Source organism: Rattus norvegicus, chromosome 18 (assembly GCF_036323735.1).
Source record: "Rattus norvegicus strain BN/NHsdMcwi chromosome 18, GRCr8, whole genome shotgun sequence".
Taxonomy (NCBI): domain Eukaryota; kingdom Metazoa; phylum Chordata; class Mammalia; order Rodentia; family Muridae; genus Rattus; species Rattus norvegicus.
In genome coordinates this window covers 4,098,820-4,125,433 of record NC_086036.1, presented here as the reverse complement: position 1 = coordinate 4,125,433, position 26,614 = coordinate 4,098,820, and the positions used below count along the sequence as shown (strand labels likewise).

Below are 26,614 nucleotides of genomic sequence, written 5' to 3'. Positions count from 1 at the left end.
CTTTCATTCACAGAATGCACGCTGACCCATGCTGGGCAGCGGCACCAATCATGCATCAGAGACAGACAGGAAATGGACCAATTTGCGGTTGTTGTTTTGTTTCATTTGTTTTGGTTTTGAGCAGCCTTGTGCTATGGCCCTGACCTAGCTTCTACCTGAGCCTCCAAAATGCTGGATTAGAGGCTAGCACAGAGCCCTGATCCCCATCTGCCTCATTCTTTATAACCACAGAGGGACAGGACCAGAGACCCTTGCCTGGCCTTCCCCTTGTGTCAGAACCTCCTGTGCCTGGTGTTACCTCTGTAACCCTGTCTGCTGGTCCCAGGCTTCCTGAGGACTCACCTACTCACCCCCATCCCTACCCCTACCCCAGTCACCATGAATTTCCTCAGGCTAAACCCCACCCTCCTTCATCTCTGGCCATCAGTACCTGTCATCCCAGAAGGCCAGACACCAAAGAAGAGCAGAACGCATGGGCAGGAGCACTATCAGTTCCTACCCAGTCTTATGTCTGACACGAAGGCAGCTTCAGAAATGAGCACGCAGATCGCGGGGTGGCAGCTGCTCACCTGGCCCCAAGAGGGTACCTACTGCTCACCCCCCAGGCCACCATGAGACCCACAAGGAAAGAGAAAGGCCTGGGGCATACCTGACTGGGCACGAGAGGAACCCAAAGGGGCTGAGGTGTTTCTAGACGGGGCAGTGTGAACTAGGGTACAAGCTTCCAAGCCTTTTCAAAGAACCTTGAGGAATGCCAGGAGGAGGCAGGTCTGACCTGCCACCCCTGACAGGGATTGGCTCTATCCTGGGGGTGACACAGGCCAGCTAAGTGTTTGAAGTGTACGTAGGTCAATGGGGCTAGTGACACTGGCCCCAGGGAGCATGTCAGGGAAGGTCTGAGAAACCTGTCCTGCGAGGCTACAAGGAGGTGGTGGCACAAGCAACCAGACTGAGCGACAGAGAAAATGTCACAGCAGAACTCAGTGACAAAGTAGGAAGATGTGGTTGCCTCCCTGGGAAGGAGAGAAAACCAGTTGAGCATTCGTAATGCTAAGAATACAGCAGTAGACATGGCTATGTGCTAACACCTCCCTGCGTCTGTTTGACCCTTCCCTTTTAATGAGTAATCTCCAGTCGTTATGAGGCAGGATCTCAGGGCTGGAGAGAAGCCCTGGTGACTAAGAATGAGTACTGCACTTTCAAAAGACAGCTCAGCACCAGCACCGGCACCGGCACCCGGCACCCGGCACCCGGCACCCAGCACCCGGCACCCGGTACCCCAGGCCTCACCGCACATCTAACTCCAGCCCTGGGGGACCTGGTACCCCTTCTGGTTCTGAGTGCACCTTCACTCAACATGTGCATAACCACACCCAGACACACAGAAATAAAAATAAAATAAAATTGGGTGGGGACGGGGAGGACAGAGAGAGGGGTACTCTTTTACTGCAGGGGTTGATCCTGAACTCCTGGGCTCACAGGGTGCTCCCGGTGAAGCCAGCCACCAAGTAGCTAGGATTTGTACATCAACACACATTTTCTTTTTACCTTTTTAAAAACTTTTTGAGACAGGCTCTCATTATCTGTAGCCCTAGTTGTCCTGGCATTAATCCAGATGGATCTGGACGTCACAGAGATCTGCCTGCCTCTGCCCCCAGAGTGCTGGAGTTAAAGGTGTGGCCATCATGCCTGACAAGAGGCATTTTCTTTTCTTTTCCTTCCTTCCCTCCCTCCCTCCCTCCCTCTCTCCCTCCTTCCCTCCCTTCCTTCATTCCTTCCTTCCTTAAATATTTACTTATTTGTTTTATGGATATGACTACACTGTAGCTGTCTTCAGACACACCAGAAGAGGGCACTGGATCCCATTACAGATGGTTGTGAGCCACCATGTGGTTGCTGGGAATTGAACTCAGGACCTGTGGTAGAGCAGTCAGCGCTCTTAACTGCTGAGCCATCTCTCCAGCTCAAGAAGCATTTTCTTAGTGGCTAACCTGAGTTCCTCACAAGAACTTGAGCATCAAAAAAAGAATGCCAAAACAACAGAAGATGAAGAACTCTCTCCTCCTGCCTGAAGTAGCCCCTCAGTATCATCATGCACAGTTTGATTGGCAGGCCTGGGGTGGGCGGGAACACTTCCTCTGTACTGCCTTACAGAAGAGCTTCATCTTGATCCCTCAACACATCAGAGCTGTCCTGTTAGGAACTGCTGAGGGGAGGAGACCAGAGGCTGGGGGTTGGGGGAGGGACTGGAGCAAACAGTGAAAACACATCATAAAAGATGAGTGTTTGCAAGTTCAAACGTTAGGCGTCAAAATAACAGTAAAATTTCCTTTCAACAGAAGCAGCATCAAAACAGAAATGGAAACAGAAGAAAGGAAGAAAAGGACTTCCGGTATATTTCACAGGAAAAATGTCCTTGTCATTTAGGGCTTGAGAGGAAATGTGTTTCTGAGTATGACTTTGTACATCCTGTCTAGCCAAGTGGCAGGTTCCTGCTGTCAGGATCCAAGAGACATCGCCAGATCAGAGACTGAGTCTCGCAGCCTGCTATGCAGACACATTTGAACTCATTTTAGCCAAAAATGAAAGAAGCAAAAGGCTGGAGAAAAGTTCTCTGGGCAGAACAATGACGCACAGGGTAAGTGCTTGTTAGACCAGTGACAGTGTAGTGCGCACCCCTCGTTAGACAGTGACAGTGTAGTGCGCAACCCTCATTAGACAGTGACAGTATAGTGCGCACCCCTCGTTAGACAGTGACAGTGTAGTGCACCCTTGGTCACTCTGACACCAGGCTCTCAAGCACAGTGCAGAGTCCCTTTTGATACAGTTGACACTGCAGGAGCTCAAAACAATTTCCCAAGAATCTGAAATCCAAAGCAGTTTGATTTCATTCTGAAGAATAGTATGTACAACCTGATGGGCACTAACAGCTCCTTCACATCAACAACATCAGCGATTTCTCTAAGAAAGACTGACTGTACAGCAGACTTCAGGACGAGACGACTCTGCTGTGCACACATTAAGCACCCAGGTTTCCATGTCGTAAGTAATAAATCAGCAATGACCCCCAAAAGCACTGCCACTGCGGGCTTAGTCTTCAAAGTCTAAGTAACAGAAAAAAGAAAAGAGGAACACTGATGTGCTCACGGACCAGCGAGTGTCACTACGAACTGTGTCCACTCACCACGGACCAGTGAGTGTCACTACAAACTGTGTCCACTCACCGCGGACCAGCGAGTGTCACTAAGAACTGTGTCCACTCACCACGGACCAGTGAGTGTCACTAAGAACTGTGTCCACTCACTGCAGACCAGCGAGTGTCACTACAAACTGTGTCCACTCACTGCGGACCAGCGAGTGTCACTACAAACTGTGTCCACTCACCCGACAATTCTTGTTTCACAAAGGACAGCACGGCCAAGTACACCTGGCAGTCGGCAATAATGATTTGCCTCTGAAGTCGATCGACCATGGAGGGGGTGGATTTCCGGGCATCAACCTGTGTTGAGAAGAGAATGTCATAAATCATATTCAAAGAGAGCACAGCCTCCAAATAGCTGCACGGGTAGCTCCACTGGGACAGAATTATTTCCCACAGGAACTGTGAAGCCTGGGAGCCACTCAAAGCCAAAACCAAGTCATACCAGAGGCTCGGGGTCCATGCTCCCCTCCCTCCACTCTGCCAATGATCTGTAGTCCTAGAGAACATTGTAATTTAACCTCATATTGTGAAGATCAAAATGGAATTTATGAAAAATATTTAAAAATCAAAGGAAAAAACCTAGTAAGGGATTCATCTTTTTTTAGATAATATAAATTTTTATTTAATGTAAAACGAAAGATATTCGTGTATATTACATTCCACACAGCAAATCCTGAAAGGCCATTTTACAGCCCTCTGTGCTCAGGGAACTGACAGCAGGGTGCATCCTTTACGGTGTCTAACTGATACGGGAGGATGAGAGAATCCTACATATCCATCAAGTCGTTGGAATACATCCTACAGCAAGAAACGACCGCTAAGTCAGAGATCACACCTGAAATTTAAGAGATGTAAGTAAAACAAGCAAGAAGTCAAGTTATATTTTCAATGCTGGCCTTCGTCACATGAGTGTTTCTAAACGGAATGGCAAAGTCACCGTGACACACACCTCACCGTGACACACACCTCATCGTGACAGTACGTGCCTCCAGAAGAGACTATCTGAAGCAACTGCACATATATAGCTGTACAGTGCTGTAAGACATGACATGTTCTAATACACGTCAACAGTGTCTATGGTAAATACAGCAGGACGACCATCTCCCCTCGTCTGACTAAACCTAACATAGCCCATCGTGATCTCTGTTGCTCCACGTCCAGTCCAGCAGTCACTGGGATAGGAAAAGCATCAGTCTGCACTCTCCTTTACCTCAGCAATAGCATCTCTGAGGCAGGGTTGTCAGGGCTGAGAGCGGGTAGTAGGAAGCACTTTACACGCCGTAAGGCTCATCTCAGGCGTCAGCACTGCACTGGTGGGAATGAGTGCAGATATCCGGGCATGGAGTGGGAAAACAGACTTTGTTACTGTGTAACAGCAAGTACAGTGCTTCTGCTGTCCAACTATGGGAACCTCCAGCAGACAACCGGGCAGGGCTAGCCTCAGGCAGGAGAGTACTGGAAGCAGGGAGATGGCATTTAGGAAGATCCAAAGATGAGAGACAAACAATGGTTCCGGGGGACGCTCAGCGGCAGAAGAGCTCGATATACAGGATGATGGGCTCAGCTCTACATCAAGAGCCCACGTAAAAGGCAAGTATGGTACTTCTCTCCTGTAATTCAGATATGGCCCCACTAATGTCTGCTCCACCACTCAGGACTCCCTGACCAGACAGAGGGAAAGCTGGGCCCTTCTACAATCAACTGTTAAGTCACAGGTGTAACATATGAAACCCCAGGTGTGACATATGAAGCTCCAGGTGTGACATATGAAATCACAGGTGTGACATATGAAACCACAGGTGTGACATGAAATCACAGGTGTGACATATGAAACCACAGGTGTGACATGAAATCACAGGTGTGACATATGAAACCACGGGTGTGACATATGAAAACACAGGGGTGACATATGAAAACAAAGATGTGACATATGAAATCACAGGAGTGACATATGAAAACACAGGTGTGACATATGAAAACAAAGGTGTGACATGAAAACACAGGTGTGACATATGAAAACACAGGTGTGACATATGAAAAAACAGGTTTGACATATGAAAACACAGGTGTGACATATGAAAACACAGGTGTGACATATGAAACCTAGGTAGTTTGAGCAGTACTGGGGGAGGAGACTGCTGCTCAAGAGCTTCATGCAAGTTGCACAGAATGGTGAAAGCAAGTTCTAAATATGTGTATTATGATCTTTTGTGTGTTTGTGCCCATGTGTGCTCATGTATGTGTAGAGGTCAGAAGACAATGCCAGGCATGGTTCCTCCTCAGACACGGTCCATCTTGTCTTGTTTTTTTTATTTAAACTTCATTTATATGTGTGCATGCATGCGTGCCTGCCTATGCATGTGTGTACACCATAGCACACGTGTAGAGGCCAGAGAAAAACTTGTGGCTACTTTTCTTCGTCTACCTTGAGGGCCCTGCCAGTTGAACCCAGGCTGTCAGACTTGGCAGCAAGTGCTTTTTCCCAGTGAGGCACCCACCACAACACCTGGCTTTTGAGACTGGTTAGGCTCGGGTGACTTCCCAGGCTGGGATTACAAACACTGGGGATTACACCACACCTGGCTTTCTATGTGGGTTCAAACTCAAGTGCTCGTTCAAACACACGAGCAAGTCACAGGTGAGCTCTCTCCCAGCCTGGATTGCGAGCTTCCTGAGACTCTGATTATTACCAAAGGCCAGAAATTCCTGGGGAAGCTGAGGTCATCAGCTGGATTCTGGGAACGTGCCAATGTGTGACTGCTCTGCTGGCTGCTGCCCTTGCCTGTTTGTCACACCCAGGAAACCTTCACCTCAAGAGCCTCCACCATAGAGCTGGGCTGCTTTCGTGTCTGTTGTTGAGATAAAGTAACCTACACAAAAGCAACTCCGGGAAAAGGCGCTTATTCAACTTTCAATTTCAGGTGCAGTCCTTCGAGGAGGGGAAATCAAGGAAACTATGTAGGACAGCTAGTCACACCACATGGGTCTAGAGCTAAGAGACACAAACGCTCCACACTGCACATTCGCTGTGTCTAACTTTCATCTGGCTCACTCCCATCTTGTATAGCTCAGCGGCCCCTGCGTAGGGAATAGTTCCACCTACAATGGGCTAGATATTTTTATGTATATTAAAAACCAAGACAATCCACCACAGACATGTCCATAGGCCAGTCTGATCTAGAGAATCCCTCAACTAAGGGTCTTCTTCTCCAGTGATCCTGGGTGGTGGCAAGCTGATATTTAAGACTATCACACACACTCTAAGAGTAGGCAGGAGCTGGCTACAATGACTGAAGGGCCTCTACAATTCGAAGAGACACAGTACTTAACTGGAAGGCGTGACAACTAGTGTCTATTTTCAGTCCTACCCTAGATTCCAAACCCAAGCCAGAGAACGATGTCCTACAGACAGGATGTGGTCCACAAGCCAATCCACTTACGTTCTTCTTAATTTTATTCTTTATCGTTTCGATCACTCCGGCCTCTTCACTTTCACACAGCTTCTCCGTAGTCTTTAAGTCATCACAGGCCAACTGCATTTTCTCCTCCTCGAATGTCATCATGGCGTTCTTACAGGGAACAGAGAAAGCACTGGTGAATCAGCAGGCATGGGAGCCTCAGGCTTGACCTCAAAATGCCAAACTAGCAAAACCACGTCAGTGATTCTCAGGTAAAGGGTCGCACTGTTACAGGACACTCTAGTCACTGAAAACCTATAGTCTTAGTAGAAAATAAGACCTTATGTCTCTGTTATTCCAGCATGAAAAATTATACGGTGGCGAATGTCCTTGTGTTTTATACTCTTTTTAAAGCTCAAACATAGAAATTCTCTATCATTTTTGATTGACCTATTAAATTTAATTTTTTTAACAGTGTCACTTTCAAAAGTTCACTCTATCCACTGATTGATTCCTGGCTTTAACTATTGAACCAAAAATACTAGTAAAAGAACAATTAGTTAATGCCAATGGGAAGTCAGCCTTTGCAGGGACAGGAACTCCTGTGGGTGTGTTTACCTGCAAGGAATGCACATGCATTAGCTACAGTCACTCCTCAATGTCCAGTCAGCACTTGTGACACACACCCAGTACAACAGTGGGCTGGCTGTTCCGTTTTTAAAAGTGCTCTCATGTAGCCCATGCTGGTCTTAAAGTCAATCTGCAGATAAGGATGACCTTGAACTTCTGCTTCTCCTGCCTTTACCAGGCACAAACACCCGAGAAAGAACTGAAGTCTGGGATGAACAGGCATCAGGGGCAGGACACCCAGCTCTCTGGAAGCCCTATTGGAACTGCTGGTGTCTCTGGTGTCTACATCTTTTCCTTCTCTCTTGGGCAGGCATGACAGTTAAGGTTCCTTTGGTATGACTCTAGTTGACTTTCCCATCCTTGCCAAATCAGACCTGTCACCTTTGCCCCAGCCATGCTCTCCTTCCTTTAAGCTGCTGAAATCTCAGCCTTGCTATGACCTCACTTCCATTCTTCCTCCCCACACCGTTCAGCCAAGACCCTCTGCCTTTGCCTCCATGCCCTCTCCCATAGTCCCGTGGGTGCTGTGATGCTAGTCTCAACTTCAAATTGATGAGCTCTAAAACCACATGGGAGACAGGCCTCTGAGCAGGTCTGTGGGGTATTATTTTGATGAAGTTAACTGGGCTGGAACCACCTGCTCCTTGTGGGTGGCTCCATCCCCTGCGCTGGGATCTTGTCTATGAAAAGGAGAGAGTGAGCTAAACAAAAGCACTCATCATCCCCTGATACAGTCCCAACCATCTTGGACTCTAAGGTCAAACTGCCCCACAACAAACTCTTCCTTCAGTTGCTCCTGGCTTGTATTTTATCACAGCCACAGGAGAAGTAACCAAGACACAGACACACAGTACAATCCCCACCTAGGCCAACCTCCCCACAGGTACGGAGCTAGCCTGCCTGCAAAGCGGAGGCCTTAAAGCCTATGCTCCACAGGAGAAGACCAGTAGCTGTCGTGAAAACCCAGCATTGAGTGCTGGCCAAGAACCAGGCGGGCTGGCCACAACCGGCTGCCCTCTGTTCTCACTCCTGAATGTGAGCTTTCCCTCCCTTTAGTCTTGTCTCAGTACATTTTCTCCATTATGCAATTCTATGGTTTTTTAAAATGATGTATGAAAGTAGTTTATGTGACAAGCATTTCGGAGAAACAAAAGCATCCCCCTACACCGACCAGCTGACTGAGAAAACCACTGTAACTCACTTCGTCCACCCTCAAGTATTAGAATGCTTTAGCTCGGCTCACAAATTCATCCTCTAGGCTCTGAAAACCTTCCTTACTGAGGTTTTCTCGTCACAATAATCGTAATCTTTAAAGGCTTTCAATTAGATTTTTATTCCAAAAAAAGTCAAGTTGGAGAAACTATAACCCTCTAAAAAAAATCATATATACACGTTTTATTTTTTTTCTTTTTTCTTTTTTTCGGAGCTGGGGACCGAACCCAGGGCCTCAAGCGCTCTACCACTGAGCTAAATCCCCAACCCCACACATTTTATTTTTATACTCGGGTGAGAACATTCATCTCCCAGATGCTAGTTACTGGGCAATAACTCCAGGTCGTCTTTAACAGCGTGTCTATGCAGCCGGCAGGCAGGCAGGCATCACTGTCGATTTGTTTTCGTGACAGCAACGTCTCTTTTGATATCAACTCACCAGAAAGCTGACGAAGCTCGCTCCAAAACTCATTAGTGGGCTATGATTTCTGTTAAGGAAACAAACAAAAATATTTCACTGGATCTTATTTTACAGGTGTTTTTAAAACAGGATGTGAGGTAAGCAGGCAGACAGAATCACACCAAGCTGACAAGCTGAGGTACGTCCTGGCTCTACCCCAGGAGAGATTTCATCCTTCAAAAGTAAGTACGGAGCTGACAGTAAATATAGAGAAATATGTGGATTTGCTAGACCATGGGCAAAGAAAGGAGTGACCTGCTTCTTAAAGTGTCAAGCTGGATCCAAGCTCTACATATACAGGGTCGGGGTGGGGGTGCAGGCCTGCAGTGCCAGTGTAGGGGTGGGGGTGCAGGCCTGCAGTGCCAGTGTAGGGGTGGGGGTGCAGGCCTGCAGTGCCAGTGTGGGGGTGGGGTACAGGCCTGCAGTGCCAGTGTGGGGGTGGGGTACAGGCCTGCAGTGCCAGTGTGGGAGTGGGGGTGCAGGCCTGCAGTGCCAGTGTGGGAGTGGGGGGTGCAGGCCTGCAGTGCCAGTGTGGGAGTGGGGGGTGCAGGCCTGCAGTGCCAGTGTGGGGGTGGGGGTGCAGGCCTGCAGTGCCATACAGGGGTCAGGGTGGGGGTGCAGGCCTGCAGTGCCAGCACTTGGGACCACAACAGAGGCTTACCTAAGCCAGCCATAAGCAAGATCCTGTGTCAAAACGAATGAAACAGAAAACACCTAACAAAGTCAGTCTTATTTGTAGACCACCCCAAGGTTGAGAACACCTTCCTAGGACCCACTAATTGCCAATCGTGACACACAGGCATCACCAATCCTGTAGTAAGCACAAGAGGAAAGCAAGCCAGTGCTAAGTGAGCCAGAAAACACAAGAACATCAAGTCTTCAATCCAACCTAAAAGCCAATACAAAAGTCCAGTCTCCATAAATTGTAAGAGGAAAAGGAAGCCATGTGCTCTTCAATAATAATAAGAAGTCACTAACTTTTCACTATGCAAACACATGGCCATTGTATTAACAACAGAAGTGGTGTAAAAACTTACTATCCCATCCTCCGCTAAAATTTACATTGTGCCCAATGTGAAAAGGGCTGTGTATCTGTGTGGAGCACATGCGTGCATGTGTGTGTAAGTGCATGAGTGTATGTAAGAGAGGGAAAGTAAGCCCCTGTCCATCTGACATCCCACCTCTGCCTGAAGAACCACCTGCGTGGACATGACCACAGGCCGTGAGACAGACAGACTGCCACGCGTGTCTCCTTCCTTTCCTGCAGGGCTATGCGCGGCTGTGTTGCTGGGGAAGACTCCACAGTTAAAGTTCTTTTGAATGCTAACCTCTCCTAGTATCTTTTCCCCATCTACCTGTACTTCTGCTCACCCTACGGCTGCCTTCAATTGCTTCCCCCCACCCCCGCCCCGAACCCCGTCAACCCCCCGCCTCTGAAAAGGATGCTTAAATCAACTGCAGCAACAAACAGGAAGGTGGGCTCACCTGTCAAGCCCAAGGCAGCACTCAGACCCTAACCTTAGCTGGGAGGTGTCACGTCTACAGCGCCCTCCAAATATACGCTGCTCATTCTTGGTCCACAGCAACTACCCAGAGCTTGGACGTGGCACAGGCTTTTAGCTCCTGTATTAACTGCATCCTGCAACCATTGGAGGATTGGGTCAGTGAGGGAGTGAGGTCCCTGCTCTCAAGGACAGATGCATTTGATGGATTTCAACACAGCGATGGCCGCTCTGCTTCCCCATCCCCTGACTAGAGCTCAGCCACTGCTACTTTTGCTTCATGATCTTGGCTAAAATTAGCTTCCTGAGAGCCACAGGGATTAATTATTCATGGCGTCAAGTCTCCTTCCCGCTACCATCTTATCATTCAAATGGAAGAAAATATTCTGGCAGCTGTCCAGCAGAGGTGCTTTCCCTCCCTGAGGTGCTGCCCACCCACCATGCAGCACGGGCACACCAGGCACACCCAGATCTCCATAAATTGTGTAAGAGGAAAACGAAGCCATGTGCTCTTCAATATTAATAAAAAAAAGTCACTAATTTTTCACTATGCAAATACATGACCATTATATTAACAACAACAAAAGCCATGCAACAACAACTGCTGTCCTGTCAGCCCTGTTTGCAGCAAGGCTCAGTCCGCCCAGGTTCCACTCAGTCTTTAACGTCACATACCTCAAGTGACCTAACAGTAACTTACTTCATTTACTTAACTCTGGCCGTACACATGTCCCTACACAAAACATGTCTTGGGGATTTTAAAATGAATCCAGAGATCTGAGGGTATATACAGGACAAGTAGGCTCTGTTTTTCTACAATAGTGGAGACACAGTTTTGTGGTACAGGACAAAGTACAGTAAAACCAATGACTTACTAATTAATAACATTTTCCTTTACTTTTTTATTTTCTGATTATGTTTTGCCTGCATATCTCATATCTCAGCAGCACATGCATGCAGTGACTGAGAAGGCCAGCAGAGGGAGCTGGAGCTCAGGGAACTGAGTTACAATGGTTATGAGGCCCTGTGTGTGCTAGGAACTGAATCCGGGTCCTTTGGAAAAGCAGCTGGTGCATTTACCCACCAAGCTGGTTCAGAATACAAACTGCAGGAGTTCATGCAAACTCGGTGTATAGATTCAGTCTTTAACAATGGCCCTGTTCCCTAGTTCTGTCCCCTGCAAAGTTGAGAAACAATGTTCCCTGCCCAGCTGTGCTCATGTCTAGCAGCCGTGTGGGTCATCAGCACTCCTGAAATACCCTGCAAACACTGTGTCTCCTCCACAAGAAGCCACACAGGCTCCAGATGAGGTGCAAGAAGAGCCTGGAGTGCACAGCCACAGAACAGAGTAAAGGATTTTAAGACAAAGAGTAGAGTGTATATATTTTGCCAGTTTGAAATCTTCATCGTACAACAAAAAGAGACCAGCAGTTTGCAATGGAACCAGGGTATCATCTAAAATGAGAGGGGGAAGGGGAGGGGAGAGGAGGAGGGAGAGGGAGACGGAGGGGAGATGACAGCTACACCTGGAATCCCAACACTCAGGAGGGAGAGGGTCTGGAGTTTAATGCCACCCTCTGCTACACTGAGTCTGAAACCAGCCTGAACTACAAGAGACTATGTAAAAAAAAATACAGTAGTGACGGGAATAGTGAGAGCTAAAAGTGGTCAAAGTCCTTCACTGTAGAAACAGGAGTGCTGTGAACAGCATAGGCCAACAGACATGCACAGAGTGACAGTATTCTTTTCTGAGACAAAGAAATGAAGGGTTTTTCCAGTAAGTATGTGGTATTTACATAGCTGTGCACACATATGCATGTGACATTAACAACAGAAGAAGAAGCCGTCACTGGAGAGTGCTGCGGGTGTGGGAAGTGGTGGTGGGAGGAGTAGCTAAAGGGATGAAGGGGAGGGAGAAGGAAACCAATGTGATTATTTCAATTAAAAATATATTTAAAAATAAAAATAAAATCGAAAGTGTGTGTGGTGGGGGTAGGGGACAGACAGCCGAGCCTGCACAGTGCCAGTGTCACACACCGCATGGACACCCCCACAGTTACTCCCCATTCAGAAGGACAAGGCGCCGCTCAGTCAGTGTGCTAGCTCCAAATGCTCCTTGAGATTCGGCTGTAGCCTCTGCAGCTCTCAACAGGGGAGGCTGTGCACCAAGCAGCAAGATGGACTGACAGTCAGAACGCAGGCAGACTCTGCCTCTGTGCCAAGCTGAGGGCCAGCAGGAGCCATCTGTGGTCCAGGGCTAGCAGAACACCAGACCCAAAGAGTACAGGGACAGACTCGGATAGGAGGTTTCACTCCAAGGTACCTCCTCCTGTTGTTTTTTAAATATTTATTTTAAATTCTGTGTAAACAGTTTGTCTGCAGGGTAAGCAGATGTGTGAGCGCTGGGCCCAGAGAGAAATACAGACTCTTAACTGCTGGGCCACCTCTCCAGTCCCTCTCTGATTTTTTTTCTAAACAATAAAAGCAAATGATTTAGAGAGCTCATTTTTATATCAGCTGCAGGCAATAGACACAGGAACTTTACGCATGTTCTTTAAAGGACGGACGGACTGAAGTAAGGGGAGGACAACCAATAAGCCTTTAGTCTCTCAAACACGACAGCCATTTTCTTATGATTTTAGCTAAGTCGCACCTTAAACAAAGTTTCTGTTTCTAACGGAAGATGATTCCTTTACTAAGCTGGCTGCACAATGCTGTCAAGAACAATAATAAACAGATTTACGACAGGAATTTGATGAGGTGGGAGCTGGAAGCTGATGCTCCCCACAGAGCTTACCTGTAGGTTCAGTTTGTCACATCCTGCATCTCAAGCTCAGTGTGGGGAAGCTGCTACCATGCTAGCATGGGGGCCTCAGCCAGCCCCCATGGTGGGGCAGCATCCCTAAAGGAAGCATGCGGGCAGTTACTGTCTGAGAGCCCAGAATGCTCACCTAGCACTACACAAATCCTCGCCACCCATTCCAAGATGGCCAGGGAAGGTGGAGACATTCCCAGCTGGACCATCTGACAGATGCTTGCCGAGGAGAGCCTCTTCATGTGTGAGGAGGGATCTGTGAGTGCGCACAGCCTTGTCAGGCTTAAGGCCTTAGCTTGATGAAGTCTCTCAGGCTTTGCTCCGCCCAACTTGGAGAAAGGCCCCCAGCGTGAATTAAATAAAGGGGGTCAACATCCCCAAAGCAGCACAGGGTCTCAATCTTCATCCCAGAGTTTATCAGAAACATGGTTTATACTCACTACAGCCATTTTCAAAGGGCCCAGCAGGTAAAGACCTTCTGCCAAGACTGGAACTTGAGTTCTAGCCCTAAGACTGACATGTTAGGAGAGAACCAACTGCCTCGAGGTGTCCCTGACTTCCACAAGCATGCTGTGGCGTGTCCCCACACCCCTGACTTCCACAAGCATGCTGTGGTGTGTCCCCACACCCCTGACTTCCACAAGCATGCTGTGGCATGTCCCTACACCCCTAACACACAACAAATGAGTAAAAGTTAGGAAAAAGGAAGACTCTAGGCCAACGGACAAAGAAAATGTCTCCTTTCCGATGGCAGCTAAGAACATTCAATGTAAAGTTCACTTAGAAGGAAATTTTCTAACTTAATTTGTAGTAGAAAAATACTCAGAGGGGGAAAAACTAATTTGTTCTGAAAGCATCTCTGTTTAAAGCACTCCTGATCCTCCCTTTACTCATTAGCATCTCTAGAGAGCTCCAGCAGGGCAGCATCTGAAGCATGTCCCTTCTGAACCATGCAGAGACCAGAGGACAACATCCTAAAAACATTAGATCACCGTGATGTGATGGCCATTCCACTCACTAGGCTCCATCCTCCGATGCCCAGAGACGGAAGCACACAGTCTAACTCTGGAGCCCGCCCACTTCACCATCCCACCTTTAAAAATGCATGGCCCACTTCTGAGGAAGGATTAAAATGTCAGCGCTAGGGTTGGAAATACACCTCAGCTGACAGAATGCTGCAAGGCCCTGTGTGTGATCTCCACTGCTCAGGAGTTCAAGGTCGTACTCAGTTACACAGTGACTGGGAGACCAAACTGGACACACAAGCCTGCTGCAGATAATAAAGCTAAATAAAATCTCCAAGCTTGATTTGAGGTGATTAAGGCCACTGGGGGACAAAAGTCCTAGCAGGCTTTTCTAGGGGTGGAGCCTGCCAGAGACGCCTACTGGGCAACAATGGTGTGAATACTATGGGAATAATAACCACTTTCTGACTGGACTTGCGTGATCCGCTCCAGAAGACAGAATTAATGCTCAACGGATACAAAAACCTGGTCAAAATGCCATGGGCGGCCTTGTCTTAGGTCTCAGGGACAGTTACTGTGGGCGGCCTTGTCTTAGGTCTCAGGGACAGTTACTGTGGGCAGCCTTGTCTTAGGTCTCAGGGACAGTTACTGTTGCCATCTTTCTAGGCAGTCACACCGTCAAGCTGCTTCCCCAATATGCTCACACCCGTAGAGTAGCGCTGCTCTTCACCTCTGTCACAGAAGCTCCTTTTGCAGTGGGAAGCAGTCATAACTCATCAAAGAATTCAACCTAAGTGGGTTTCTACCAAAGCTACCCCCAGCTGCAGGAACACGGGGGAAGACACGGCAGATAAAATGTAAGAGCTGAGGAACCGGTAGGGATGCTGTAAAATGGCATGGCTACTGCACTCATGGACCCTCGGTTGCTACAAGGCAGACAGTCAGCATTCCAATAGGGACATGGGAGGAGCTCAGCAGGTCCCACCTCTAGCTGGGGACAACTGACAACTGATGGCTGCTGTGAGGAATGTCCCCACTGGTGTATGCAGGCTCCTGGTGGACGGTGCTATATCCATGTGCATGCAGGCAGCACCAGTTGGACTCGGTGGTTATTAAAAAGAGGAGGAGGAGGAGGCATAAGAAGAGGAGGAGGACATAAAGGTTGGAGGGGGATGTGCTGGGTTAGGTGTGATCAAGATCTGTTTGGTGCTGGGAACAGGGACACTGATAGTTTGGAGCAGGCTGGGCCAACAGGATGTGAGAAACAGGACTCTGGACCTCCTCCCCACAGAGGAGCAGGATAAGCCCGGATGCTCCAATGCGATGGCACCTCAATAAGCAGAAGTAGGCCTTTGATGTTTGCTTTCTCCAGACAAGAGCTGTGGGCAGTGCAGTCCTGTGATGTGCATGATGAAAGATAATTACCCGGGTGTCCCTTATGCACAGTGTACAGGCATCAAGTCATAACTACTCCACAATGCCCACCAATATTATATGCCAACTGAAAAACCTTCAAGATCGATCATTAGAATAATGATGGATGATGTCTCGGGCTTCACTGCTGTGAAGAGACACCATGACTAAGGCAAACACTTACTGGGAGCTGGCTTACAGTTTCAGAGGATTAGTCCACTATCACCATGCTAGGAAGCACGGCAGTCATGGTACCAGAGGAGCCCAGAATCCTACATCTTGATCCAAAGGCAGTCAGGAGGGACTGGAATTCCACACTGGATGGAGCTTGAGCATAGAAGGCCTCAAGGCCCGCCTACATTCTGACACACTCATCAAGGCCACACCTATTCCAACAGGCCAGACCTCCTAATAAAGCCACTCCCTGCAGCCAAGCATTGAAACACAGGAATCTATGGGGGCCAAGCCTATTCAAACCAGATGACTGTGGCAAGTTACTCCTCACAGCCTTAGATGAACTCTAAGAAGGCAGATCTATGACCATGTCACTCAAATGCCCAGCTCACCTTTAAATCTCTAGTAGCTCACGCTGGGCCAGGAGAAATGCCTTGCTCTCCGGCCTAGGGCTTTGGCATACAGCATCCCCACACAGGCTACTGGCCAAGTCCTCTCCTTCCTCAACAGCTCCTGCTCAGCCTCCAGGCTTCTACATGAACACTCATTCCATACTTTTCCTGGTCTCTTGGATGAGGGTAGGAGCCTCCTCTGGGATCTTTATTCTGCTCAGCCCTCACCCTTCAGAACATGTCACACCAGCCTGGTGCCGTGCCAGGGTCTGGGGAGCTCTTGTTGGTGACCAAGTGCATGACTGGATGAGGGGACGAACACAAATCCTGGGTCTGGTACTGGAGGAAGCTCTGTCCCCATCCCCCACTGCTGTTTCTGCATCTTCCCGTGCTCTAATACTGTTTATGAGTAAAGATGCTAGCTAAAGTAGTGTCTGCAGAGAGCAGGTCTACTGAGGGGATCTACTGAGGGGAGTGAGGAATAATGAAGTATTTTAAGTAAACAGAAGTCCTCACTCTTCTTAATAAGCTAGCCCTGAGAGGATTCCTTCTTGCCAGTCTTTGGAGCACATAAATTGCTTAAAATGATTTCCTGACTCTCCCAAGAGCTCCCTGATGCTGTCATTCTGAAAAGAACAGTCCTTACCCACGAGGCTAAATATAGTCTAAATGGACATCACACGGCAGCTCTAGGAGCCAGTCTCCTTTACAGTGAAATTGTAAAGTCTTTAAGTTTTCAAACACATCCTAACTACATAGCTGTACACTCATACCTATGTGTAGCTATAATTGTATAATGCAGTGGCTTACAGTATGAGCAGTATGGTGGGATTGCCCACCGTAATCCCAGCCCTTGGTGACGCTGAGTTCCAGGCCAGCTTAGACTGCAGTGTGGTTTTGGTCAGCCAAGGCTACAGACAGAAACCATCCTAAACAAACAAAACAAACAAACAAAAAACCAAACAACCGCCAACACCAACAGAATCCAATCTAAAGGTTTACATAGTATTTTTCAAAATATACTCCAGAGATTAATGCTTTTAAAAGAAAGTTATTCAGAAAGTCTTTCAGGATACTCATATTCCTTCTAACGTGGGCTCCACGGGGATTTTGGGTTGAAATCCTAGTTAGACAAGCTACTTCTTAAAGATAGGTATTATTAGATTAGGTTTGTTTCAGGAGAGTACAGAGATTACCTGAATCACGTGGGGATTTTCACCCACGGTTCAGAACTTAGGGAAAAACTAGTCACTGGCTCCAAGCAGAGAATTGTGATATCTACAAGTTATTAAGGTTAAATAAAAATCTGTGGCTCCCGGTAGAGAGCTTGACAGATTGATATATTTTGGGCTAAAGTCCTGGTTTGACAAGTTGCTTATTGATATTGGAATTGATAGAAGGTTTTAGTTTGTTTTGTGAATTACCCCGCTAAAGGCCATATGGCTTGTTGATGCTGGCTAGTGAGGGTTTGTGGATATTTTTGATTATTTATCGTGGGTTCCACGGGAATTTTGGGTTAATTTCCTGATATGACAAATTACAAAAGCCTATCAGGCTCATTGTTTAACACTATTGTTTAACTTACTTCCTTCTTTAAAATTGTTTAATCTTCATAATGGGTGTGACTTTGAGTTTTATAGTTATATTATTATTCTGGGGGAGAGTGCAAGATACAAGCTTTTCTCGTTACAGACTAAGGAACACAGTATTTTGGGAGAAAGGTTTTGTTTTTGTGTTTTTAAAAACAGTGACTAGGCTCTGGAAACCTCACAGAGTCTGAAAAATTAGATTCAAGAGAATCAAACAAAAAGATATCTCGATTCTAAACTTTTGTCTTGAGAGTTGTATTTTGCAGAGTGTGCCTACTTGGATTCCTGGTCTCAAGGACTTTCAGCTGGGTGCAGTCAGGACACACATCAGGTTACAGCACTTGCTTCACTCTTCCTACCCCCTACCTTCCAGGGATATCTCAACGCCCATGCACAGCTTGAAGAAGTTACAGAAGAATCGTCGCCCCAATGCCCTGGACTTCTCGGGGGCTGAAAGTGGTTATTCTAAGGCTGTTTTTATGAGGAATCTAGAAATGGTTGTAATTTAACAGGGAGGAATTAGCTAGATTGAGTTGTACAGTCATAATCTCATTTGGAAACTAAGCTAAAATCATATCTGTGCTTTGGTATAGCATTTATTTGTTAAAAAGTTTTAAAAGTACAAGGTTTAGAGCCAGTCCTTCTATTGATGCCATTACAAACTTCTGAGTTGGTTACACATATGAGTAAAGGGCCAAATAGCAAATTCGTGGCTCTGAGTTTGTTAGAGTACTTTCCAGATAATAAGAGGGTTAACAGACAAAGTCCAGATTACCTTATGTAGACAGATGGTTCTCAAAAACGTCAGAAATTCACTAAATATGAGTTTTAAAGTTATTTATCTTTTGTTGAGACATATCTGCTCCTAACAGTTCCCCTTTGGCGGATTTAACGAAGAAATTGAACATCTCTACCTCCAGGTGAGGTAATACTTTGTGGCTAGGCAGCCATTGGGCAGAAACTGCCTGTTTCATCTGCAGACTAATACTGTCCAAAGAGACACCTTATGCAGAATAGTAGACTGATAAGCTCTGCCAAGACAGGATGATCAGCCCTTCAAAAATCTGCATTTCAAGAGTCTGTCAGTTGATTTTGGGCCAGAAGGCTGAAGACTTGCCCTCACATGTTACTAACAGAGGGCTGTGCTAGTGTAGAGTGTTCTCTACAACCTCTCAGTTCTGGAAACCGTGTTAGGCTTCCTATGTGTATAGATATTTGGTCATTCTCAGATTTCTGATGAGGTTGAAGACTAAGTACAGTCTCATAGTCTATCAGGCTGTTAAACTTTGAAAATACATATTTTATTAGATAGTTATCAGATAGTATACAAGCTAGCCAGGATATAACAGATTTTAAGGCTTTCTTCAGCTGGAATGGATAACTAAATGTTCTGTTTAACTGATAAAATGTTGGACTGGGTATTAGGTGTATTTATGCTTTTAATTACAAAATTAAAGTTGTGCTCAGCTTGTATTTAAGAGAAAAGTTTTTTTCTTTTCTTTTCTTTTCTTTTTTTTTTTTTTTTAGTTAGACAAAAGAGTGAAATGTAGGATGATGTCATACAGCTGAAGGCAGGTACAAGATAGAACGAGGCCTGTCATTGGACGAGAAGGAAGGATGGGCAGGAGAAAAGTTTGAGGGAAGAGGAGGAGACTGGAAGAGAAGAGAAGTGCAGAGAGAACATGGAGGTTGATGTTAGGATTCCACTCTACACCTTTACAGGTTGTTGTAAATGTGGTTTTTTTTTTTTTTTTTTTTTTTTTTTTTGGTTCTTTTTTTCGGAGCTGGGGACCGAACCCAGGGCCTTGCGCTTCCTAGGCAAGTGCTCTACCACTGAGCTAAATCCCCAGCCCCTGTTGTGAATGTTCTTAAGGGATGGATGTGTATAGAGCTTTGTGTGTCTATGTGGGCAATTATATCTTATCAATTGGATCAAAGGTTATTAGGCTGTGTGTTCTTTCATGTGGCAATTTAAGTTTAAGAGGGTTTGTGGTGGGGCTGGGGATTTAGCTCAGTGGTAGAACGCTTACCTAGGAAGTGCAAGGCCCTGGGTTCGGTCCCCAGCTCCGAAAAAAAAAAAAGAACCAAAAAAAAAAAAAAAAAAAAAAGAGGGTTTGTGGCGGTGGAGACACTGGGCTGCCACGGAATTGATATGTTTCATGCCAGATATGTCTGGCATGGCAGCAACCTGCCTTGGGAACTAGATAGGTAAAGAGATTGCCACCAGGCTCAGAGAGAAGCCTTTGGCAGTGTGATAGGGGATGGAGCAGAGTGCGTGAGGTGCTTTGCTGACTGAGATGAAGATTCTACCAGATGTCTTGGGGCACCGCGGTAATCTAGTGCGGGGTAAAAGACAGCATTTTACTTTTATAATTTTACAACAACAGCCTACCCCAGGAGGAGGGCATGTGTATGACGTGCCATCCCAGCCGCTCACCGTCCACATGGCTCTGTAACACTGTCACACAGGTTATTCACCACTGAACTTCAGAATGCACCTGGAAACATGCAATGTGCTTGTTTTCCAAAGTCGATGGCTTGTTTGTGCCACGCAATTAAATTAAATTTCACATTTCTACTGTAGCAGAGGCATGATCAGATCACCAAGTCATACATGCAGTCATACATGCAGTCCTTGGTGTTTATCAATGTGAACTGATGACAGAATGATCAAAAGCACTGCTTACCAAGAAAAAAATAAGCAGGCACTGTGTACCCCAAGCCCGGCTAAAAGACTCGTGTTCTCCCATCAAGTCCCTCGACTGGCCCTGTTTTTAATATAGCATTATTAGTTTTTTAACAATATGTGAGGACTCTAAACCCTAGCAGTAGGCGTTCCCTTCTTCAGTTGCTTTATCAATTATTAATTACCCAATTAAGCCACAAGCATGCAGGGCTGATTTTGCTCCTGCCACAATACACACGGCTTTCCTCTGAACGCGCTCTGCTCTCTTGCAACAGAAATACACAAGGGATGGCAGGACAGCACAATGGGTAAAGACTAAGCTTGACCTGAATTCAGTCCTGGCACCTTTGGGGTAGGAGGAAACTTAGTCCTACAAGCTGCTCCCTGATTTCCACGTGTGCTGTGTGTGCCACATGAACATCCTCATGAATAATTAAAATGTAGAGAAAATTTTTAAAAGACACAGTTAAAGAAAGGAGGAAGATAAAGAATGGGAAAGGAATGGGAGGGGAGAGAAAAGGAGACACGCTGTAAGTCTAAGAGTGACATGTATATTTTGATTTTTTCCCCCAGAACAAGTGACAGTAAGTACACATTCAAGTTAGGCAAGTCGTATATCCATGACATTTCATAACTTATGAGCGTCTCTGAAGTTAAAACTTTAAGCTAAGGTTTTAAATACATGCATACAGTGGCAAAAGTTCAATGTACTAGAGAACTGGTACTTGGGGACAGCCACACAGTCCAGTAAAGCATCAGGTACACTACACGAGGTGAAAATCAGGCTAGATACGGTGGCGAATGTCATTAATGTCATCACTCAAGAGGCAGAAGCAGGTGATCTGTGTGAGTTAGGGGACAGCCTTGTCTACACAGTGAGGGCTATATACTGAGACCCTATCTCAAAAACAAAACAGTAACAACAAAAAAAGCAAAGCAAACAAAATCTAATTATTTGAAGCAAAAAGAAAACATATTCAAATGGGCTTTGCTCCCTGCAGATGTGTAGGAAACATCTTATTTAGCACTGTGCACTCAAAGGTATAGCCAGAACATCTATACTGGGACAGGGAAATTAATGCCCAAACTTGGAAAATCTCTCTCTCCTTCCCTTCCCCCACCTCTGACGTTTCTAAGAGTATACCCCGAAGAAATGAACTGCGGAGCAGCTCAGGAGAAGAGTGTAACACGTGTGGATTGTTACATAAGTTAAGTCTACTCACTACGTTATTAACCCACTTCTTATAAAAAACAGTCCTATCTAGGGAAACTCACTCTAGAGTGCCCGAGAAGGCAGACTTTAAAGTTTTGACCTGATCACGGAAGTGTGATACTACGAGCAAGATAAGCTGTCCCTCAGCCACACGTGTGAGCCTGATGGACGACATGCCCTGACACGGATACATAAGCAAATCAGAAAGGGAGGCAATCTGAAACTTTCAAGCACACCTGTCACCTGTCATTATGGCTTTTTAAAAATGCAGAACACAAAACAACAGGCTAAAATGATAAGCTACACAAGACAGCTACAAGTAAACAAGAACAATGTTGCTTATGATCAACGGCCGGTATAGGTGATTTCCTGTAGTGTTAAAGGCTGATATGCACGTCATCTAGTTTCTCGTGCAAAGTCTCACAAAGGTTGTTTAAGAACCTCTATGTGCCAAGGACTATTAGAGGCACTAGAATGAGGGCTCTTGTGGTATTATTTTTAAATTACCTGTCACCTACCTGTATATCTAACTTTCTAATTAAACTATTAATTAAGGGCTGAAGAGATGGCTCGGAAGTTAAGAAAACCCAGGATCCACATGGTAATTCACATCTACAACTCCAATTTTAGGGAATCTGATGTCCTCTTCTGGTCTCTGAGAACACAAGGCACAAGTGATACACAGACATACATAGAGGCAAAACACCCATACAGGTTTTAAAAATGCTTTTAAACATAAATATATTTAATAATATTATTTATAGGGGTTGGGGATTTAGCTCAGTGGTAGAGCACTTGCCTAGCAAGCGCAAGGCCCTGGGTTCGGTCCCCAGCTCCGAAAAAAAAGAAAAGGAAAAAAATATTATTTATATATATTAAATTTATTTAAAGTTTGAAATATATTTATAATTAGAGTAAATAATAAAAATAATATATTTAATAATTTCAATTTATATACTGAAAAAATATATATAATTAAACTTGCAGTGTTGCAGTGTAGTAAATAAGGTACAACTTTATTTATAGCAGATACCTACAATGGTACCCACAAGAAGTCTGATTTAAATATTAAAACTATCCTCAGGTTCATCAACAAAGCAAACAGCCTGCTGCCTCCTCTCCTGTGATGACATAATCCTAACCGTAAGGAGCAGATGGGACAGACTGTCCCACTTCAGCACATGAGTCAGTCAACAGGAACGTTTCCACAGCTCAGAATATCATCACTGTGGGACACACAACTGCCAGAGAAGCTGCCCCCCACCCCTGCTACCAAGACAATAACCCTGGGAAAGAGAAGTCCTGATCAACATATTGACAAGTGAGACGCAGGAGCCCAGCACCCATGCAGAGGATGCTGAGTGCTGGTTCCCACCGGCCCAGTCTGACCATGATAACAGCTATCAGGGGATAAGGGGCGCAGAGGCAAAGCTCACAGGCCCAGCTTGTGGGATCCGAAGTTCTCAGGTTCTTGTGTCTGGAACCCACAGGCTGATATACTGGCACACATGGTCTTCACTAGGAGGTGCTGTTTTAGGAGACTCAGAATCTTCAGGAACTCTGGTCAGTGAGAGGGGTGATACAGGGTGCAGCCCAGCGACTCCCTCTTGATCAGCAATATAGGATTCCCATTCTCACACCCCCACTGCCAGGAAGCCTGCTGCTGCAAACGGTGAGACAGTTTGAATACAAATGGCCCATATACTCATGTTGGGCTCTGAGGTCTCCAAAGCCCAAGCCAAGCTCAGGGTCACTTTCTTCCTGCTGCCTGGACATAGGGATGTAGAACTCTTAGCTACTTCTCCAGCACCATGTCTGCCTGAGAGACACCATGCTTCCCACCATGATTAAACCTCTGAAATTGTAAGCAAGCCTTAATTAAATTAGATGCTTTCCTTTATAAGAGTTTCCCTGGTCATGGCATCTCTTCACAGCATAGAACCCTGACTAGGAGCTCTGACGGAGGCAGAACCTTCCTCCTGTAAGGTGTTGCTGTCAGTTATTCTGTCCAGTCAACCAGAAAGTAAATGCTATGTTTTCCCTACTCACACTAAGTTATAGGTGGGAACATTAGCAGTGACAAATGCTTACTGCTAGGCCACCAACCCTGAAGCCATGCTATGAGGACCCCCAGGTGCTATTCTGGAACTCACTGAAGCCTTCCAGGAGAGAGGACTACAATTAATTTTGTTTATTTTTTCTTTTAAGTCACAAAAGAGCAGAGATGTAGGGCAGAACTGCTTGCATTTCAGGAAAATAGTCCTTTTGTAGATTCTCACACCCTACACCCAAACCCCGTCTCCCAGGTTGAACTTCAGATCTCGGCCCCTGGCCTCTCATGGGCCTTTCTTCTCTGTGCCCTGGTGCTATGTTCTGTTCTTCTCCAGACTTATGCCAGTAACAGCATCTTGTGTTCCACAACTTAACCCAGGACTGCTCTCAGAAACAGTGCTCCATAGAGACACCTTTCCCTGTGCCAATGCCACCTCTGCCAGACCGCTAACACCCCTACAACCACCTGCCCCTCACTAGTTGCCCTCTTCCCTTCCCAAAGTAGGCTCTGTGGTCAATCAGCAAAGGTGTGGAATTAAATAACCACCTGCCTCCTCCTCTGGCCATCCTTCTGCCTTTCAACTCTGGAAAAGAGAAATCTGAATTTTCCCAAGATGTCTCCTGTATTATTTATTGCCTACATCCAGGATGGGCCATACTCATACCAAAATCGATCACACCAGCAAATCTGGTTACAAGCAGTCATCAGTCTCAACCTCTCAATATCTATCATCTGTCTGTCTGACCATCTGCCTGTCTCTCCATCCATCCTACTGATCACCATCATCTCTATTGTCTCCCATTTATTTGGGCTGGGAGGATCCCTTACTAACTTTACTAACCTTCCCTTGGGTGGAGGAGCCCTTTACTAACTTTACTAACCTTCCCTTGGGTGGAGGAGCCCTTTACTAACTTTACTAACCTTCCCGTGGGTGGAGGAGCCCTTACTAACCTTCCTGTGGGTGGAGGAGCCCTTACTAACCGTCCCTTGGGTGGAGGAGCCCTTACTAACCGTCCCTTGGGTGGAGGAGCCCTTACTAACCGTCCCTTGGGTGGAGGAGCCCTTACTAACCATCCCTTGGGTGGAGGAGCCCTTACTAACCGTCCCTTGGGTGGAGGAGCCCTTACTAACCATCCCTTGGGTGGAGGAGCCCTTACTAACCGTCCCTTGGGTGGAGGAGCCCTTACTAACCGTCCCTTGGGTGGAGGAGCCCTTACTAACCGTCCCCTGGGTGGAGGAGCCCTTACTAACCGTCCCTTGGGTGGAGGATCCCTTACTAACCGTCCCTTGGGTGGAGGATCCCTTACTAACCTTCCCGTGGGTGGAGGATCCCTTACTAACCGTCCCTTGGGTTGAGCAGTTGTGACTCCAGTCCCTCAGTGTTTAGGTTTAAGACAGTGGGATGAAGAGCAGTGCCACAGGGCAGATTTAATTTTAGTCATTCCTGACACTTAATGGCTTCAATGTCACTTCCAAGTTGAAATCGGGCAGTGCTGGGGATTGAACCCAGAGGTGTGTGCATGTATGCAGTATGCACGCATATGCTCACTCACCCATGCATATGCATGTGGAGGCACGAGGGCGATACTGTGTTTTCTTTAACACATTGGAATATGATTTTGAGGCAGGGTCTATCACTAAACCTGGAGCTCACTGTTCTGTTAGACTGGACAGCCAGCTAGCGCCAGGGTCAGCCTGCTCTGCCACTGGTTAATCTAGTCTAATACTCTACCACCGGAACTGGATGATCACTTTATAATTCCACTAATCACAGCATTTTATACTACTTTAGGTCTGCCTTGTAAACCTAAGCCTTTTGTGCCGTGGTAAATTCCCACTGCCATAGGACACAAAATATGGCTGACTAGTTGAACATGCCTAAATTCCTAAATATCATTGGGCCTATATTTTATCTATGCAATAGGAATGCACAGAACATATTGCTTCTTGGGTAATCTTTCTACATTTCAAAATTAAAATCATGTCACACATGTGAGATGATTAAAAAGAAACTGATAATCTGTAAAACACTTTGTTTACAAGTAATAACTTACTTATTATTTATTAATATTTATTATTAGCAAATAATACAAACCTATTTGCAAATAATTTACTGATGGTAATAAATTACAAGTAGTAAATAATGAGTAAATTATTATTGAATAATCTATAACACTCTGTAAATACACTTTTGAGGTCTGCTGCCACAGAGGGGCACTGACTCTTCAGCCAGACACTCCCATGGCTAGCCATGTCTTACTCACAGACACAAAAATGTTTACTGAAGCAGCAGAGACAGCTCAGGAAATGGTAACCATCTAGTTCCTAGAATAAGTTCTTCACACAAGCGGTGAAGCACTTTATCCCACAGTTAAATAATGACAATTCAGCTAGGAACAATAACACATGCCTTCAATTCCAGCACTCAGAAGGCAGAGGCAGGCACATTTCTGTGTGTTCAAGGTCAGCTTGGTCTACACGGCAAGTTCTGGGCCAGCCAGAGCTACAGGAGACCCTGTCTAAAAGCCAGCCAGCAAACAAACCACAGAATAAAGGCAATTTACACTTGATTTATATTTATCAACATTGTTAGATTTCATAAATAAAAATGCAAACCACTGTAGATAATCATGTATTTTTAAAACTGAGAACCATATGGTGTCTATGATTAGAAACATGGGGAAATCAAAATACAGACAGACAAGATGCATATCAACTTTGGACATGGAGGCTCTTGGGAGAGGAAAAGGCACACACTGCACTTGGCTGCCAGGGGCAACTGTGCTTGGGTTCTGAAGGGAAAATACAATGGACCTGAGTCTGAGTCAAAGCCAGCCAGGCTGGACACTAAGGATACAGCACTCAGGTTTGCTGGCCAGCTAGCTTAACCTCATCAGGGAAGGTAGACCA

At 46.1% G+C, this 26,614-nt stretch overlaps 1 protein-coding gene across 3 annotated transcripts in view; it reads right to left on the bottom strand.

The window, feature by feature from the left end:
• Positions 1-26,614, bottom strand: part of Ttc39c (tetratricopeptide repeat domain 39C) — a 119,297-nt gene that overhangs the window by 37,227 nt on the left and 55,456 nt on the right. For all 3 annotated transcript variants that reach the window (XM_063277592.1, NM_001077231.1, NM_001415714.1), the window contains 3 exons: positions 8,882-8,930; positions 6,643-6,771; positions 3,385-3,499 (listed from right to left, as the gene is read on the bottom strand). In XM_063277592.1, coding sequence (XP_063133662.1) covers positions 3,385-3,499; positions 6,643-6,771; positions 8,882-8,914 — 277 coding nt within the window. In that variant the 5' untranslated portion in view covers positions 8,915-8,930. The remainder of the gene's footprint in view (positions 1-3,384; positions 3,500-6,642; positions 6,772-8,881; positions 8,931-26,614) is intronic.